At 44.0% G+C, this 20,146-nt stretch overlaps 1 protein-coding gene across 1 annotated transcript in view; it reads left to right on the top strand.

The window, feature by feature from the left end:
• The window catches only part of SLC7A6OS (solute carrier family 7 member 6 opposite strand), a 184,909-nt gene that overhangs the window by 58,870 nt on the left and 105,893 nt on the right, over positions 1-20,146 (top strand). Inside the window, exon 2 of the mRNA XM_069653667.1 lies at positions 17,669-18,055. Within this exon, the coding sequence (XP_069509768.1) occupies positions 17,669-18,055 (387 nt within the window). The remainder of the gene's footprint in view (positions 1-17,668; positions 18,056-20,146) is intronic.

Here is a 20,146-nt window from a genome sequence, read left to right as displayed (position 1 = left end):
CACGGTTTGGTTGGCTTCACCAATCTTGACTATTTGATAGGTATTAGCACATGAGCAGCAATGGTGGCAGGGGGAGCAGCATCAAGGTGCTGCTCTTCCCAATGAGGATACCATCTCTGATTATCTAGGCCACACGCCAGGACCTTTACCTTTTGAACTTTGCTTTGTCTGGCGTCTTTGTTCTGAGAATTCAAGGGAGCCTTAGCCTATCTACCTTGAGTTAACGAATAGCTATTGTCCTCCAATTGTAGATCACGTGTGAGGAGGCAACGTTTTGAATTCTGCTCAGCTTTTACTAGGATTTTAGCCCCTATTATTATGGGTGCCATTACTCTTCCTGTCCACTGGAGACTTGTTTGAGCTATGTTTCTTCCAATATTAAACCTTAATTAATGAGCATCTGGCTTCCAAGTGCTGTTTGTTTTTCATTAATCTAAGAGAAATGTGTTCTTTGTTTGGGAATTGTGAGGAATTTGACCGTCTGCATGGTGGGTGTGCGCTCGCCTGGGCTTTTTGAAATGTTTAATTAAATGGAATGATGGTAGACCAACCTCCAGGAAAATGTCCGGGCCTAATCTACAAACATTTTCCTATGCTCATACCATGCCGAAATGCATAGACCCGTGTACTCTGGGTGGACGCAGCCTACAGGTACAGTCCACCCTGTCCTATTTAGTTGGCAGGTGACAGCCAGGAGTTCACTGTCGTCTCCAGGAAGGGGGAGGACCAAGCTTCCCCCTGCCATGGCCAGCCTGATTAACTAAGAAAGGCTCCATGGATCTGCCCTGCTATTTTGTTGGACCCTGCAGCTGGTGGCAGAGATTGATATACCAATTAGAGGGTATTTCAGACCAGCCCACATGCCTCGTCCTCAGCACTTCAGTTAATCGGAGAGAGTATTTGATCAACAACAGGCAGGAAAATGCGTGGGACTTATCGCAAGTTTTCAACTTTTTACCTTTCCTGTTGCAAAGCACTCTGGTTATGACCTCATGGATACAGGATATTGTTGGTAGTGTGAAGGCATCGTGAAGTAAGACGGACAACAGAATCAACTTTTTAAGTATATGTTCTTTTTTTCTCTTAAATGTCAGGATTGAGTAAGGCCTAACATGCCCAATGCGAAGGTGGTATTTCCCTACCTAAAGAAAACTAAGTATAGTCTGTTTAACTAAGTTCAATTTAAAAGTCTGCCTGCATCCAAAACCTATACTTGCCCTCACAACTATCCATATATGATGTGTAGGGATGAAGGCTTCAAAAGAAATAGTGGTTAAAACAAAGTTCTGAGCTTCTTCCAGCTCATGGCTTAAGTTCAGCTTCCATTATTGTGAGCAACCTTAAGTGTATCCTCGCACCTACTCCCTTGGATCCTCTTCTCAGGTGGCCAGGGAAAGGCCATTGCTTTTGGATCCTGACTCTGGGGGTGGAGAAGCAAGGGAGCATCACCTGGGTGGAGGGTCCTTAGGGATTGGAGAGAGGATATCCACAGGCGAGAATTGGTATCCCCTTTCCCTGTTGAAGACCAGCCTAACCCTCCCATGCCTTTATGGGCTATTGGAACACCTTTCCTCACATTTTCCATAATTTAACACACTATAGTACTGGGACGAGGAAGAGGCAACTCGGGTGATGAACACTTGTAGGTCATTTCACCACTCTGGTACTGAGACAAGAGGCCTGCAGAGTATTTTAACGACCAGGCATGTCCCTTTTATTATGGTCAGGCAATTGGACTAGGTGACCACCACCACCTGTGGCCACTTAGTCAGTCCAATGGATATAGAAATGCAGGCTTTTCAAGAGGAAGTCGTCACACACAAGGTTGGTAGTGGAGCTAGAAGCTGCGAGCCGGAGAGGCTGGAGCGGAACATGCAAGTGTGGTAAACCGTGGCCGGAGAGGACCAGAGATGCCGGGGCCGAGGTAGGCTCAGAGGTCCTCTTCACCCTCCGTGCCGGGCGCAAGCAGGAGCTGTGGGGCGTCGAAGAACTCCGGTTGTCGTGGACCAGAGGGAGAGTGAGCAGAACTCTTCCCCAAACTCTGCGATGGCTGAAACAGATATATTTTTGAATACTAAACCAACTGAAAGCATTATTGAATACTGTACAGAGTTAATGCAGTCTTGAAGGTATGATTGAATAAGCATTCTTCAATGCTGCAAATAGATGAAGCGAATGAGAATGTTTTGAATGAAACCAGAGCAATGTGTTGGAAGTGGCGAATGCCACAGAGCAAGTTGATTGAAATACAAGTGTTGGCAAAGCAAATAAAATCCAAAAGGGTGCGAGAAGAGAAACCAGTATTGGCACCAGCCAAGTGGTCAAGGAACTAGAGATTGACTGAAAACCTGTATTGGCAAGGGCCAGAGAAGTCTCACAGCATAACCACGTGAATGGAGATCAAGCTATCGAAGCTAGCCACGATAAAGTATTGGAAGAGGATAATTCTGATACAAGAAGTAGTTTTCACTCTCAAGGGATAGCAGTGGACAATTGTTGGAAAAGCTGATGAAGAGGGATATCGATTGCGTGACCTGTGGTGGGTGGACCGTGTGGTCTGTCAACTGTGCCTAGACTGAGTGCTTTGCATGACAAGCAAGTAAATAGAAGAATCAAGAATTTGAATATCCAGAAGGAGCAAGTCCTTGAAAAGGTGGAACGACTTGTGTTGTAGCAGACTTGATTGGTGAACCAGGGAAATCGTCTTTGGTAAGGGGGTTGGGGAGGACCCCAATCCTTTGAGAACTGTTGACCTTTGAACTATCAGTCTTTTGTGGGGAACTGTTTTTTTTTTTAGAGGAGAGCTGCAAAGTAAGCCAGGAGCTGGAAGAAGCTCAGAACTTTGGAACACTATTTCCTTTATTGCTGACATCCATACACATTGTTTAGCTTTGATTTTGAGGGCAAGCATAGGTTGTGGTTACAGACCTTTAAGTTGAACGCTTTGACTCACTGTCCTTAGTTGCTTTGGGTAGGGAAATAACACCTTAGCTTAGGGAAAGTTGGGCCTTCATCCATTCTGAAATTAAGTTAAATAAAGTGAGTTTGTTTGAACTTTGACTCTCTGTGTCTTGGTTCATGATACCTTGACAAATGGTGTCAGTAGTGGGATACGGCTCAACCAATACAAGTTGGGGGACCCTAAAATTTGAAAAGCTAGTGCCAGAGCACTTGACCCTTCAGTAGCCACAAACGGCTCTGTTGGGTTTGATATCTGTAGCAGTAGGGGTGAAACTATTCCTCCAGGTGAAAGAAGACTGATGCCCACTGATTTGATCCAAATCCCCCCCCCCCACCACCAATGGATACATCAGGTTGGCACCCCAATTAGGGCTGACATGTAGGTTTGGAATGGATGTATTAGCTGGAGTTATAGACCCAAACCTCAGGGGTGACGTTAAGGTGGTGTTACAAAATCATGGCAAGGACCCATTCTAAATAAATCGGGGGGGGGGGATACAATTGCTCAAGGGCTACTTGAGAAGGCCATGCTCACTAGGGTTAAGGAAAATTCCGGGGAGGATAAAACGGACGAGGCTTTGGAGAGGCCAATGAAATGTCTGATGGCCCTCCCAACCCAGAAAGAGGACTAACTTAAGACACTTCCAGGCTTGGCCTTTGCCCAAAGGAATGATCCTTTATTGGCTGAGGCATTTTCACAAGTCCTATCCGAGACAGGATAATGCGGAAGGGGGACTTAAAAGCATGGACTAGACGAGATACCGCTTCAGAGGGCTTGGTGAAAACAGTTGGTTGTCTCTAAGAGTCACAAGCCGGTGGTTCTAGAGATGTGATATGATATGGCATTTGTAACGTGTAACGCGCCTATACGCAAGTGTTTCACAATGAGATGGCCCATTTACATCTAACAGGAGGCCATTAGTGACGGTCCAAAACTCTGGCCCAAATAGCGAATACATTTAACTGGCCCGGAATCCATGCTGACATTAAACAGGTCATTCAAGCATGTGAGATTGCCAGAAAAACCAGCCCACATAGTCCTCCACCAGTCCCCTTTAAATCCAGTACCAATAATTGAGATTCCATTCTCTCGGATAGGTATGGACATTGTAAGACTCCTGGAAACCTCCAAACTGGGAAATAGTGCATACTAGTCATTGGGCCTCACCACAAGTGGGCAGTATCCTGGCGGTAGATCTGCTGGGATACCGCCCAACACATAGGGTTACCGCAACTTGGTCCGGCATTATTAGCGCTGGATCCCAAGTTGTTGCAGTGCAGTAAATCCCCATTTTTCTCGAGTCCACATGACTCGATGGGGCATTTTTGGCACACAATTACTGCAACGCTAATAGCTCTACTGTAAATGTGCTGAAAATGGGTGAAAAGTTGGCGGATTTACCCGCAGCTCAGAGCTGGTGGTGAATCCTCAGTCTCCCCAAACTCTGGATTGGGTGGAGTGGTAATGTGGCAGTAATCGCATTACCTCTACCTTTTATACTGCTCCGCCTAACTCCTGATGAGGCCAATCGTAGACTACGCTACCCAATATCCTGAGGCCTTCCCCTTGACAGCCAACACAAAACAAAAAAATCCTGCAAACTGCTCCCCTTTTCCCGAGTAGGGTTTCCGAAGGAAATATTAACTTACCATGGCTCTACTTTCTTGAGTAAGCTTATGGGGGGGGGGTTAAACAACTGTTGCATATTACCACACTATGAACATCTGTGTATCATCCCCAGATAGATGGCCTTGTGGAGAGATTTAATAAAACTTTGAAAACATTACTTCAGAAGTTGAACAGGATGGTAAGAACTGGGATCAGATGATACCCTGGGCTTTGTTCGCAGCCAGAAAGGCCTCTCAGGTATTTACAGGATTTTCCATGTTTGAACTCGAACCGTGAGATGTTCTGGACATGCAGAGGGAAACCTAGGAAGAAGCCCAATTCCACTCCCCCAAAATCGCAGCTAGGCTTAAGGAACATATGACGACTGTTGGATCTTTAGTACAGACTTGTATGGTTAAAGCACAAGAGCAACAAAATACTTCCTATGATATAAAGGTTCTCTGAGGTCCTTCTCCATAGGTCAAAGGGTGCTGGTGGTGGTGCCCACTTCTGAAAATAAGCTTATATCCAAGGGGCATGGACAAATGGGTCCATGTAATTATAATATCGCACAACTGGACCACCATCTTAAACCCAAGTTTATCATATAAACCTATTAAAGGAATGGCACGATAATCCTTTGGAATCCCAGGCTGTAAAATTATCCTGTCTATGACCAGGAGACCTGAATAACAATGCCTTAATTCCCCCTGATCTCGGTAATAATCAAAAGCAAGACCTGTATGACCTGATACGACAATTCACTGATGTGTTTAAAGAGGCGCCCAGAAGAGTGAAATATCACCATACCCGCACTTCTGTAGGCAAAATGGTACATTTTTAAAACCTCAATTGCCTAAAGCTAGAAAAGAGACAATCGTCCAGGAATTTAAAAACATGATTGAGACTAACATCATCAAACCTTCTAAAATCCTTGGTGGTCCTCCCCCATTGTGTTGGTGGCAAAACCCGATGGAAGTTGGAGATTTTGTTTTTGACTTTAGAAAGGTGAACGCCATCTCTGCCTTTTTGAAGCTTAACGAATGCCCCATATCGACAATTTGATTGACCGGCTGGGTGATGCTCTCTACCTTTCAACAATAGATCTAACGAAAGGGTATTGGCAAGTTCCGTTGTGTGGCCCTGATAAAAAGAAAACTGTCTTTGCTACTCCCATTGGATTGTTTCATTTCGAAGTCCTGCCCTTCGGTCTACATGGTACTCCTGCGACATTTCAGAGGGTGATGGATAAAATTGCAGATTTTTGTGGAGACTGTATAGACGACATTGTGATCCATAGCAAGACATGGGAAGATCACCTGTGCTCCCTTTACACAGTCATGAGTGTTAAGAAAAGCAGGGCTAAATGCTAACCCCAGAAAATGCAAGCTGGCCCAATCTGCGGTTAAATATTTGGGATTCTTTGTGGAGAATGTCCAACCCCAGCAAGAGAAGGTTAAAGCTGTCCTGAAAACCCCCACTCCAAAAACCAAAAAGGATCTGAGGACCTTTTTGGGGTTAATTGGTTACTACCGCAGATGTATTCCAAATTTCTCCAGCAAGACCACCAGATTAACTGACATTTTGAAGAACGCTGAGCCCCAAAAGATCAAATGGGAAGAGGATGCTGAGATCTGTAATACAACCTCGAAACAAGCCCTATGTCAAAGCCCCGTTTTGAAAGTTGCAGATTTTTCCAAAGACTTCATCCTCCAGACTGGTGCTTCCTTAACGGGATTAGGAGCTGTTCTGTCGCAAAACCATGATGGTTTGAAACATCTAATTCTGTACATCAGCAGAAAGCCCTTCCTCAGAGAAAAGAACTACTGTCATGGAGTTGGAAGCACTGGCAATTAAGTGAGCAGTGATTCCTCTAAAATATTACCTCCTAGTTTGCCTTTTAACGGGCCACTCTCCGTTAGTTTGGATTAGTCGGAGGAAAGCATCCAACCCTTGGGTAATGCAGAGGTTCCTGGACCTCCAACCTTACTGCTTCACAGTAGAACACTGTAAGGGCAGAGAGCAAGGTAACAGAGTTCCTCTCCCGGTTTCCCTATGAAACACACCTGTTGGGTGTCCTGACCCACGTTTGGACTATTATGCTGCAACATTTGGGGCTGTGGGCTCAGAAAATCCAAGATGGCTGAAATAGCCCACGTTTGCACCAGAATCCAGGAAAACCGCGCAGTTTTGCGCACACCAAAATGGTCGCCTGACCTGCCACCCACCAGTGCGAGCGTGATGGGCCAGAAGCGCCATGAGTGAAACGTGGTGCCAAAGGAAAAAACATCAGTGCCTGTTAGCTCAGAAAGCGCTTTGAAATCACCTTTGTTTCTCTGAAATGCAAGCTAAAAATGCCTATTTTAAACATTGCAAGATATTCAAAAATCTCACTGAACACCAGCAGACATTTGGCAGAATGTGTTCTTGTGTGCATACAAAATCTGGGAAAAGAAAGAGCCTAAAATAATGTTTCTAATGAAACTGGCTGAGCTGTGGATGTCAGCAGCTGAAGTGAAATTGGATTTAAAGCCACTAAAATCGAAATGTTTAAAATGAATGAGTAACCTACTTTGAGTGTCGCATAGGTTGCAACTGTTTAAATGTCATAGTTTTGAACTTAGAATCAGCATTCTAGCTGCATGTGCAAAAATTGTAAGTTTGATTTGGATGTAGGAAAACTGGGAACAAAAGTGACATATGGCTGAAGCCTGGCTTGAAGAGAGTGAATTCTGCCCGGCAACTACCCCCGACAGGAGTTGAAACTTGCTCAGCCACTCTTCCCAGGCCTGGCTGCATTCTGCTGCCCCCACCAAAAGGAGATGACACCTCCCTGATTGAATCAGGGGAGGAGCACCTATGACTGGAGGGAAACGGAACAATGAGCCTTCCTTGGCTCAGGCAAATGTTAAATTAGGGTTGGGTCGTAAATGGCTTCCTCTTGAGAGAAACGGGGAGGGGCAGTTCCTCTGTGAGCAACTCGAGTTGGAGGAAGTGGACAAACCAGAAATTCCACCCTGTGCTTTGGGAAACCACACCCCTATGGGCCAGAGCATAATTTTAAAAAGATGGATAATTCATAGTACGGACTTGCCAAAATTATATAATTAAAATCATTATTCTTGTGATTTTTCTGTGCACATTTTAAGAGGTGTTAGGAATCTGTACCATGTTCTGAGGCAAAACCCCATGAATTATGGAGATTGCAGACAATGGGTTCACTCTAGAAAAATGAAAATCTACTGGAATATGTGTAGAAAGGCGGTGTACATCTGTGTAATTACTGGTAAAAATCCAATATTGGTAAACCAACTAAAAACGAAAATAAGTTGCCATTCTTGAACCCTGGCTCTTAGAAACATCAGAGTTGGAACAGAGACCTACCCGAAGTATTATGATATGTACATGTAATGTCAACCACTTGTGTATTTGGGAAATATGTTTTAGTTGTGAAAATGATTTTCTAAGGTAAAAGCAAAGGGGAGTGTGTCATGATGCCTACCTCTAAGGAGCCAGGCCGGGCCCAGCAACCCCAGAGGCAGACATCATTTTCCCCAGGGAAGTCTCAGCGGGCCCAAGTCGGGGCCCTTTGGACTCAGTCCTGGCGCCTTAGGCGCCAGGCTCATAGCGGACCCCAGTCCTGGCGCCTTAGGCGCCAGGCTCATAGAAGAGGATATGTGTTTAAGTGCTTGGGTGCACACTTACCTGATGCAGACCTTGCTGCTTCATCCAGGCCCAGAGACATTCATTTTCCAACCTTCAACTGAATTCCTGCGCAGCACGCTGACGGAGAACTCCAGAATCCAGAACTCCATAGATCCAGACTAACTCCAGAACAAAAACTCCAAAGAGCTGAACTCTTCAGCAGGCCTCAAAATCTTTTGCAAACTATTCAACCACCGGGCTGTGCGGTTTGCTGTTTGCTAAGTCCTGTGTATCCAGAACAGAACCAGTACCCAGAAAGCAATGCAGTATCCAGAGTCCACTTGATCCAGACCAGCAGAACCAGAGACCCAGACCAGACCGCTGTGAGCCGAACCGGTGCCTGATTGACCCGCCGAGCAGAGGGCACCGAAGCTAAACCTGTTGACCAGATCTGTGACGAGGCCATTCCTTTTAAATTTATAGTGTGAGTAAACAGCTAGAACTGTGCAGAACCCATCTCTTAGCTTAAATAATCTGATTCAAAACATTTGAACCTGTTTAGAACTGCATCATAAGAACTTGTGTGGCCATCCTGTTGATTCAAACCTTCCAAAGCGCATCTGTCATTCTGAAACTGCAATTTCATTTCTGAAAAACTACCTTCACAAAATCACCCGTATCTTTGTAACCGTGCATCCTAGGAACGAAATTTTACTTTTGTAAAGCTAAGATTCCCAGCTTTCCAACAAGCTCTAAACCGACTTGCTACTCCTTGTAGCGCCTCCGTAATTGTGCTCGACGCACTCAGAAAAAAGTGCTGCGATTTGACATTTTGCTTCATTTCAACCACGTGTAGAAAGATCTGTCCTTTGCTTCCATTACTGAAATCCGTTTTCAACCTGATAATCCCTCATTAATCATTGTTAGTGTGGACCTGAACTGATTTTAAAGTATCTCTCATTCACCCTGAACCTCTAGAGGGAATTAAAATCAATTTTAGCATATTTCACTCCCTTGCAAATCACCTGAAAGTCTTTCGCCTGTGTTTCAAAATCATCCCTGGTGCTATAAGCTTGCTAGCGGGGAACTGAATTCGTATTGTACTGTGATTGCATTCCTGAAGACTGTGTGTGTTACTTCCATCTCCTTACATTGCATAGGGGGGGAGTGAATTGTCAGCGAAAAAGTGATCATATTATCTTTTGCTGAAATCCTATCAAGTTTATTTCTGTACTGCCTTTTATTCATCTTTGCATCTCCTTGAACCATATAAAGCATTCTCAGCTACCTTATCCTCTATATTACTCCTAAGTAATTAAACCAGTGTGCTAGTATAACATCATCCATTGTTGATCACTGTCATATGTCTAAGTGTGATATCAAATATTTATTATAAAAGTGTTATATATATATATCTATTTAATTTTTCAAATAAACATTTTTAATTTGCAAAACAAACCTACTTCTTGGCTCAGTGGGGTCAGGGGGATTCTAAGAGAGGGGCGTTATACAAGGGTTCATCATCCAGATAAAAATATATAAATAAGGGCTTCCCTTGAGCAATCCCAGACAAGGCACTGACTTAGTGGGAATGCTTGATTGGAGTCATTAACACACCGGTCAAACCTGCATTGGGGTAGGGTATGTGAGAAACTTGAGGGTATCCTCACTCCTACTCTGCCCCACCCCCCCTGTATCCGCTTCTCAGGTGGCCAGGGAACGGCCATCACTTTTTGACCCTGGGGGTGGAGAAGCGAGGGAGGATCACCTGGGTGGAGTGTCCTTGGAGCTGGGGGGGAGGGGATGGGGTACATACGGGAGAGACATGGTATCCCCTTTTCCCTATGAACCAACCTAACTCTTCCCCAGCTGTGAAAAGGAAATATTGAGTGCCAAACTGAATGAAAACGTTGTGGGCAAAGCTGCGAGATGATGAAAGGCAACAGGCAAAGAGCCTAATGGAAAGGTGGAAAATAAATAAGACCACCTTTATGAATAACTACCATGTGGCAAAGCCAAAGACTGGCAGAAGTTGTGTGACGCATTGTGGTAAACCAAGAGGCTAACCAGGAGAAGCCAACAGAGTTTGAACCTGTTAAATCTTTCTAAGAGTATCATCTGGTATGGCAGAATTTGTTATACCAGGGGATTACATCAAGTACTGTACTTGAAGCAGCTAACGTGTTTTGATATGACATTTATAATGCGCATGTACACAACTGTTTCTAGGCGCGACAATACAAGGAAACAAAGGGAGGACAAAAACAACAATCTTACTAGGCCTTGTCATTCAGATCTGGGAGCGGTGAGGAGGGGAGAAGTGCAGGTCACTCTAAGTGCAGACAGCGGGTGGTTGAAGGGACTGTACGGTTGCAGGTACAGACCCGAAGTGAAGAGGGAGCCCAGAGGCAGTGCGAGGGCATCTGGACATGCAGGAGCCTGTTTTAACAAGCTTGTGGCAGTGGGGCTTCGAAGGGAAGGCTGTTATCAATCCTAAGCACTGACAAATAATCCGGCAGGGCTTCTGTATTGAGCTGCACAGAAGAGTACATCAGTACAGTACTCCACTCATGCACGTTTTCTGAACTAAGGACGTGGGAGCAAAGGACATTGCAGCAGCACAACATCTCACTTTTCTCCCGACTCGGGGTCTGTGAACCCAGGCCATTGTAAAAGTGAGGCAACATAATGCGTGCCTGCTGCACCCGTGCACCAAGCGGTATGCCACTTGTGTTCTGAATTGAGGTCTTGTTACCTGCAGATGTTGTAAGGGCCGAGAAGCACAAAGTGTACGCCTGCTGTTTCCATGTTCATGCACAGCATACTGTAGTGCCGCGCTGTGTTGCCCGCATCGCTCCGTCCCACGCCACAAGGGTGTACTGCTCGTGGTGCAGTGAGGAGTGTGGGCGCATTGCAATGCGCTGCACAGAAAATTGTGGAGCGGCGGGCAGAGAGGTTGTACCCATCGGTCTCCTGCTTGTGGAGCGACCTACACTTTGCACACCCGCTGGGTGCATAGCACCATAGGTGCTTTATGAAGAATAATACAGTATCTTGTTAGTCTTGTTATTGTTATGTGCTTTATTTAAGGAAGTCAACTTTGTGTGCAAATGCATATTTCTACACATACCACTCGGGCACATTACCTCCATGTCTCTCTTTCTTGTTCCTTGTTACAATACTTACTTTTGAGGTACCAGCCTCTTTAATAGAAACCCTTTTGGTGTCGGCATATGAGGAGGAGCCCTATTTACCCACCCATTGACTGCCTATGGCCATGCTAATCCCTATGGCCATTCCCACCTAGCTTATACACCTCCCCGCCCAAAACGCCTCCCCATGGGAACTCTTTGAGCTGACTCTAATCAATCTTTGCCATCAAACGTTTTGCTCAAGTGCCTGCCAGCGTTTTTTTTTTCTTCAAAGCAGTCTTCTGAGACCTAATGACCTAATTGGTGCTGTAAACACGCTACTGGTGTAGTAAAAATGTGGTAGCTAGGTCTTCATTCAGCTGCTTGATTTTGTAAGCACTCTGTGTTTCTTTCATTGAAGTCCTGTTAAGAACAAGCATTGGCAAAGTCAACAGCTTTGGCTTGTGTATACTGTTGGGCACTGCTAAGATGCCCAGGTACTTGCATCATTTTGCACCTGCAACTATCAATGGCCATTCAATACTAATACGACTGTGCCTGGCAAGTGCCTTTCCCATGCCTACTCAAAAGCCCAAACTGTTGGCATTGCTAATGCTTGTTGTATCAGTGCGCTCCATCTTGTCAATGTTCCTGTTGCTGTCTTTCACAGACGCACCTTGTACCCACCGACTTTTCGTATGTATAGCTCTCTGTGGTTCTTTCAATTTGTGCCTCTGATGGAAAATCGTATTTTGAAAGGTTTAATTTCTTGATTTATGTAAGCAGTCTGTGGCTGCATATGACAAGGGTGTATCACTTTGTTGAAATTGTTCGCGCTCTTTCCTTAATATAACATATTGAGAAAGTGTAGAACCTTATGGTGGAAGTCTTGTATGGTGTGTTTAAAGCCCTTCAATCAGGAGGATGGGTGAGATGCACAGGGGTGGTTCATAAACTCCAAGATGCGGCACCAGGGGCTGCTGGGCAACATCTGGACAATAGGATATTCTTCACCACTAGAACAGAATCTATAGGGAGCCTTAAACATTTCATACGCTGTAACTTGCCATTACCACAATGGAGCGCAGCAGTTTATGAAATGTCGAGCTTCGTTCCGTTGCGGGTATAGATAAAACGCAGTTGATTGTTCTGAGAGAAAGCTTTACAACAACGGCTTCTTCGGTGGCAGCCTCCTATTTTTATACAAGGCTTTCTCTCAGCCTTGTATAAAAACGATGTTTATCTATTACTGCAACGGACTGCAGCTCGGTACTCTGCTGCTTTAGTATGTGGCAGCTCGGAAGAGGGGCCGGTGTTCGGGCTTAATGCAGCCAATCTGCAATGAGAAGGTGCCCCACTCCAACACAGCCATGTCCGAGCGATACCGGAAAGGTATGGGGTACCAAATGTTACATAACACCGGTCCTAGGATTTCTGAGACTGTGGGCCGAAGACATGTGGTGGGCCCCCTAATTTGTATTAGTATCAGGGAGTGACCCCACAGAAAGACTGCCCTCAGGCTTCAATACTCTGGCATCATAGTTGAGTGATTTTACAAGTTGCCAAGAGTGAATTAAACTCAAATCGATGTACTGCAAACTCAAATCGATGTGCTGCTATTCAATAAATAAAATATGGACACTATTGTTATTAGGTATGGAGTAACACTACTAAATCACACTTTTTTTGTGTTAAATGCAGTTAACTGTAAACTGAATCACTTTTAGGTACTCCCAATTTCTGGCAGATGGGGCACAGTGAGATTAATTTACACCGGGTCACACAATGGTAAGGTGGTGACCTAAGGGGTAGAGCCCGGTCTGCAATAGCATTTGACCACATGTGTCTCAGCTCTTAATTGGCACAAATATTTCAGGTTTAGGTTTTAAAAGAGCTAAAATAATATTTCGCCTCTTACACAAATCACAGTTAACTTTGCAGCATATACATAATAATGGAAGAACATTGGGCAAAAATAAGTGATTATTGCTTTATTTTCCCCACCCTGAAAGGAGGATTACAATAACAGAATGCAATTTGCATGTGAACATATCGTGTTTGTGTTTTTTAAACCGTCTTAAGACTTGTGCATACAGTGAAACAAAATGCATGAAGAGGTCACTTGCCAATAGTCATTGCTCTTGTTCCTTCTTTGTCGCAGTACTTTTGAGGAACATACCTCTATGAAAGGAAACCATTTTAAATGCATTTAGGTCTAGTCCTTCGGAGGATATGTGTAAATCCGAATGCGCTTTAATCTTTAAAGTATTCACTCAAAGAATTTACTAAGAAAGGACTGAACTCCAAAGAAGATGCATTCACTTAAAGTAATCGCTGATGCCAACTCTTGGAGTTGCGTCCAATCTAAGGCTGGCTGTAGCACGTGCTAGTTGGTGGTACAACAAATAACGAGACGGTGGAAGGCGATGCAAGAAAGAATGCATGTTGACAATGTGGAAAAACTCGAACAAATGAGGCCGAAATAATGAATTCCTTCCCTATACTGCTGTGGCTAAATCGCCATATGCGAGTCTGGATAAAAGGGTTCGTGCGGTAACCAAAATAAATCCTATTTTTTATTTTTTTGGTTCTGGTTGGTAAGACAAACCTAGTTCTAACTTTACATATTAGTTTATAAGTCGCATCATTTGAAATGTCGGCTTTCGGAGTGTTCATTGAGAACATACTTTTAGGGATGTCTGGGATCCATTCTTGCAAATCTATCAATAGGGCTAGAAAGCCTCAATGGGAGTCTGTCAATATGGCGCCCATGGCTATTACACAAACATGTGGAATGTGAAGTTTTTGCAGGCTATACGTCTTTTTATGAACCTCCATATTGTCATAGTAAGAATATTCACATAATTTGGGGAATATTATAGACGGTATGCCCACAGTTACCATTTAAGATATTCAAAAATACTGCATTTTATACGCCAGCCTGATATTGTTTAGCTCCTTCATTACGCCCAGGATTAATTACATTGCTTGCAGTCATTCCAATATTCTTCTATGTTTCATATACTAATATAGGCCTACATATTGTATCCTTCTTTCAATAATTTGGAAGCAAATGGATCGGGTGCATAAATCACAAGTTGCAAATGAAGCAAAATGTTGAGGTGTGGGACAAGTCACCTTTACAGCCGAATACGTTTTGGCAATGGAACTAAATCTTATTTTTTTTGCCCCATGATTCTGTGCTTGAGGGGGCAATTCTGTTAGATTTTTACAATGTAATCTTTTAGATAACTTAGGAATTAAATTGCTGCGCGGTATTTAGCTTTTGATGATAGCCAAGACGTGCTAGTTTAGCTTGGTACGAATAGCCATTGGGAGCAACGTTTGACTTCCCTGCTAACCTATTTGCCTGTGACAATAATTATTCATTTGAGATGGTCTACAGAGGAGCATTGAAACTCCTCTAGAAAGCTCCTATGCAATGGACATAAAGGCATAGTTTGCATCTTATGTGAAAGTTGAGAGTTGCAGCATGCTGTACACTACCTTTTCAATACCCGAGGTAGGTCCTGATCACAGAGGGATGCCTGATAATAAGAAGCTTCTTTTAGCCTGCTCATCAAATCTTTATTTTGATCCGTGTAACTAGTAGCCACCTGATATGTTCTGTGCAGAGGCAGCTGCGATTTGTGGGTAGTTCAAACGATGACAACACTTACGATATCCAGTGATAGTTGCTTGGGAAAAGTTCTCCAGGGGGGTGACATTTCCCCAAATGTGCCCTTTCATGACAATCGAGTACTTTCCCCCAAATAGTCTAGGACTGGAGTTAGAATAGTAAATACCTGTCCTAGAATATGTGGGAGAAGGCTTTTAGGGATGCAGGGGGAAAATCGCCTACCTGGCGACTCATTCCCTGGGGACATTTTCACATAGAACCCTTACAACACAAGTTACGTTTAATTGCGATTGGTAGTATAAGGTCTTAGTTTGGATGAAGCTTGTGAGTGCTAGGAAAATAAAAGGAAATCCCTAATACACCAACGTATTCTTTTGTCTCCCTATTCTAACAACCAAAGTTCAAAAGTCATGGCCAACAGAAAGTTCAAACCTGTTCTTTGAAGTCTTAGCTCCAGGCTAACCTGAAGCCTACTACAAGAGTTCTTCAAATTCGGCCAACCAAAGTGTTCATAAACCTATCCCTTTTAAAGTCCATCCGTATTCTAGAAGGCAAACGTATGGCAGATGCTTTCCTGAGCTGCTACCTCCTGGTGTTACTCGTGGTTCTGCCTTTTTAGGCAGACTAGATTCTTGTGCTCCTGCCAGGCATTTTTTTATTTCTCAGGTCCCTCAAGGAAGTGCCCTGCATTCAGGCCTTCCTTCCTGTCATGCAGTTGGGCAAGCAGGGTCTGTCCTTTGGTCCTCTCCTCTGTACAATCGCTCTTTTGGTAGACCCTCTGGCATCACCTTGCCATAGCAACTGTCGCACAGCTCCTCTTCCCATACAGTGACTCCCTCCCACCACGCCATCCCATGTAGCCACAGAGTGGATCGAATGGATGTACATGAACATGTTGAATGCAAAAAGTCAGCTGTTAAAAAAAAGAGGTATATTTTTACGAATGATGGAAAAAAGTTGTAAATGCAGCATAATGTTAATGTGAGGATAAATAGCAGAACCGCTAAACATAGTACACGAAATGAAGTATAATTTGTAGGAACTACGAGTGCGAAATACATGATACCTTACTTTCAGTTACCTGCTAAAAGCTTCCTAGTTCCCTAATTGCACGCGATGATATAAAATGGGAAATACATGGCATGTTTAAAAAAATAAAAAATAAATACGCAGTGCAAATTAAATGGTCTACTTCAAAGGGATTGCGAGTGCAGCAAATTAGGCAAATGAGAGCGGGGGACCAGCATTCTTGAAGCTGAGCGCATGCAGGCACATGTGTGAAAGATGCCCTTGTTCGCTATAATAGTCACGTATGGTAGAATTGTTAGACATTTTCAGCTGTACGAAATTTTGGTACAGCTGAAATTCGAACAATTAAACCATATACATTTATTTTTTTTCTGACATTTTATACAGATACCGGACCAAAGACCGCGAGGGAGCACTTCTGCAGTCTTCTCCCCCTTCTTTAATGGCGCTGGTGGCCGATGCCCTTAGCCGGCCCAGGATTGGTTCTTCTATGGCGCAGCTTGTTTTAGGGGATCATAGTGGGTTGTTCCCTCAAAATACATTTCAAGTTTGGGAATATTAGAATTTATTGGTCGGTTCTTAATTGGTAGGTGAATTGTGGCACCCTCCATTCTGTTTTGGAAGTGTAGATGGGGATCAACAGCACTCCCACTGTGAGCAGGGCCCACTCCCTCCGCTGACCAAGAGCATTGACTCTTGCTCCACAGGTACAGTGGTTATTTGCATTCCTAGCAGAATACTTCCATGCTCTGTGAATTTCCCCCTCCTTCACTATTTAAGCCCGTTGAAGTGCCACGATCAAATTTCACTTCATGACATCACCCTCCTTACATGCTGGGCTGTCCTAGTTGGTTTAATTTTGTACGTTGGGGGAACATTTGTAAGTGCTCTGTTCCCTATTTCTAGTCTTGACTCGACTCTTCTGGGGCATTCCGGAACCTGTGGTCCCAGATCATCTTTTCAGATAACGATGCATTGGAGCACGATCCTGGGGAATCCCACTCCATCCACACTCTGGGAGGCATATCGGGTAGCTTCTGGACCAGGCCTGTCTTCTCCTACAAAAGGATGGGGAGTTTCAACTCGCTATAAGTTCCACAGGAATGTACATGCTATTGCTTCCATTCCTTTTACATCAGAACAGGGGAAAGGAATTTTCTCTTCACTCTGCTTTTTAAATACCTTCCATCCCGTCACTAAAAATCAATCTTACATCATTATCTCTGCTGACAGCTGATGTTCAACTCTGCCAGATGGACTGTAGTAAAAGACTCCACCTTGCCTAATTTTATTTTCTCAGCAGAGCCTCTAGGCTTCTGCAAATTCTGAGCCTAAAGATAATGCAATTTTATGATTCTGCATAGTTGTAATAACATTGTAATGTTTCGTAGTTGGTAAAGCAAAATGTTATTTTGGTATACTGTTTTGCCGCCAAGTTTTTTACACTATAACATTATAGGAGGGGAGGGTAAGGGGTCAAAGGGGCTTGGGATAAGGGTACAATAATGGGTAAAGGGGGATTGGGGCAGACCCTTTTTTTTTTCAGTGTAATGTTTTTTTCCTAATAAAAAACCTGATGGCAAAAGAACATATAACCGTTATTTTAAAATGATAGACCGTATAAAACATGTTTCCTTTTTTTCCCCCCCCTAGAATGAACCCATTCAGAAGTATATCCAAGAGGCTCTTTCTCGGGACAAAGCTGCCCAATTTCTCCGACCTTCGCTGGGAAGCTCCCACCGAATTCGTAAGGATCTGAGAGTCTCCAAGCTTGCAAACCAGCAGGAAAGCCGGTATCGTCTGGTTGCCAGCCACCGCCCTGACTATGTTGGAGAAACCGAAACTTTGGCAAATGGAGGGGCTGCTGAACAAAATGGCAACACAGACTCTGGAGAGCAGAAAGAGCCTACACAACGTGAAAAAGAAAGCAGCAATGCTACATTAGCCAGTCCGGTCATCTGTGGAGAGTTTCAGTTGTTTGACATAGTACAAGAAGAACCTGAGAAAGCACTGGATGCGTCTGCAGTGGACGCGTCAGAGGTATGTACTGGAGAGATCTGTTAAGCGTGTGCACTGATCATCTGCCTGATTTTCAGATACACAGAAATACAATAAGATGCTGGGGTAGTTACTCATTTGGATTTATAAAGCAATTTCGCTAAAGTGTTCTATAGATAATTTCAACTTTTTAAAAGTTGAAATAAGTAAACCTTGCAAAGGCAAGCATTAGCAATTAAGAGGTGAGAAGAAGAAAGCAAGTCTGTAGAAGTGAGTGTAACGTGGCAAGAGAAGTTTAGCACTATGAAAGAGGAAATGCTTGCCAACGCTTCGGGCAAGCAAAGAAACCACTGACGCTTGATTGAGCACATGAGAAAGTTAATCCGTCTTGGAGCTAAAAAGAAAATGGGAGGGTAGAAAGAGGAACGGGATTTAAGGAATACTAAGATATGAGAAGATGAGCAAAGATCACTGTCTACTCATCAGGGGAAACCAGGGAAGCTACATAGAAAGGAGCAAGACCATGGGCGCTTAAAACAAAAAATGTAAAGATGGAGGGGTGGGCAGGGAAGAATGCAATTTAAATTTGGGATTAAATTAAATGAGTGAGAAAGCATCGAATGTTTAACGTTTGAAGTCCTTTTTGAGATTGCTAGCTTGAAGCTAAGGAAAGGAGCAAGAAATGTGGGAGTCATCTGTATAAGTGACTATCTTAACCATTAGAAGAAAGCAGAATAGTGTAAAGAGATGACTGAAGAGGACTCAAACTGATTTCTGCGAGCACCGTAGTAGTGGAACGTAGTGGAAGTGAGTAGGGCTCTCGCCACCACCAGCCTCCCCCAAATCTGTGTAAGAGTAACCCGAGGGATGGGAACCACAACCACGATAGAGCAGAGCCAGAAATAACAAGGGGAGAGATGAACAAAGGATAGTGATCCAGCATGTGGAAGCTACATGTAAATCCAAAAGAATAGGAAGGGATGGACGTATATTGTGATTAGCAGAAGTTGGGGAGTGATTTGTGGGCAGGCTGGTTGAGTGGAATAAAAGCAGACTCTAGATGTCAGAGGGGGGTGGGGGCGGTTAAGAGCACGTGAGAATTCAGAGAGCATGATAGCGGAGTAGAAGCGGAGTGTTCCAAAAGGATGCAAGAAAAAGGGGAAGAGAAATGGGATGGTAATTTACAGAACTTGTGTTTTGTTTCCAGTAATTTTATTTTATGTCCTGTTCAACTAATCTAACATTTGTAAAAGAACATGAAATTAACCCTGATCTGTATGCACAGAATCACAAATGGCTGAATGTGTCATTTCATATTTTTTTGAGTTTTTATTTTTGATTTAGAATTTTTTTCTTTTTTTTTTTTTTTGTATCCTACTTTTAGTCCAGTAGGAAGAGGTACCTTAGAAGTAAGTATACTCGCTGTAACATTTGAATCCTGGTTTTGTTAGTTGCCTTTTTTTTTAATTCTACTGAAATGTTCACCCCTGCATAGAGGTGGATCTTTTGTTTTCCTCCTGTGCCTATGGCAGTGATCCACCATTGTGTAGATCAGGAGAAACATCCTAAAATGTTGCTCTGGGTCATGGTCAAGAAGGAGGTGCTGAAGGGCTGAGACCTTGGTAGCAGTGTAGCAAGGACAGAGTCCTGAACTGTACCAGAATGTTGGCCAATTACCCTGCTCTGGTTCCAGTTGGCTCATTTTTATAGTTGGTAGATTTGAGTTTGTTGCCACCATGCATTATTTTCTAGCAAATGTCCTTACTTGTTGCAGTGTCATTGTTAAAAAGTTGTCATATTGATCGGCCACCAGGGGGCACTGATGTGCTGGCACATCTGTGTCGCTCCCCTCCAGCCAGGCATACAAGGAAGACAAGCCCCCCCCCCACAAATTTGCCCTTGGAGTGCTGCACAGTTGCCCCCTCTCCCCCCGACCTAGATGAGAACGGGCACTACGTGGGGGTGCAACAGCCCAGGAAACCCCTGGAATCGTGCCGCAATTCTGCCGAGACGCTGAGGTGGGAGAAGCTCCTCCATGCCACAGCTCGAGCCAGCAACCACGCGGCTCACATCTGCCGTCACCGACTGAGTCCCGCGCCGTAACGCAGAGCACTCCACGAGGCAAGACCACAG

Source organism: Ambystoma mexicanum, chromosome 1p (assembly GCF_040938575.1).
Source record: "Ambystoma mexicanum isolate Mex_15411 chromosome 1p, UKY_AmexF1_1, whole genome shotgun sequence".
In the NCBI taxonomy this organism is placed as follows: Eukaryota; Metazoa; Chordata; class Amphibia; order Caudata; family Ambystomatidae; genus Ambystoma; species Ambystoma mexicanum.
The sequence above is the reverse complement of the archived record's forward strand: the minus strand, read 5'-3'. Positions and strand labels throughout refer to the sequence as shown.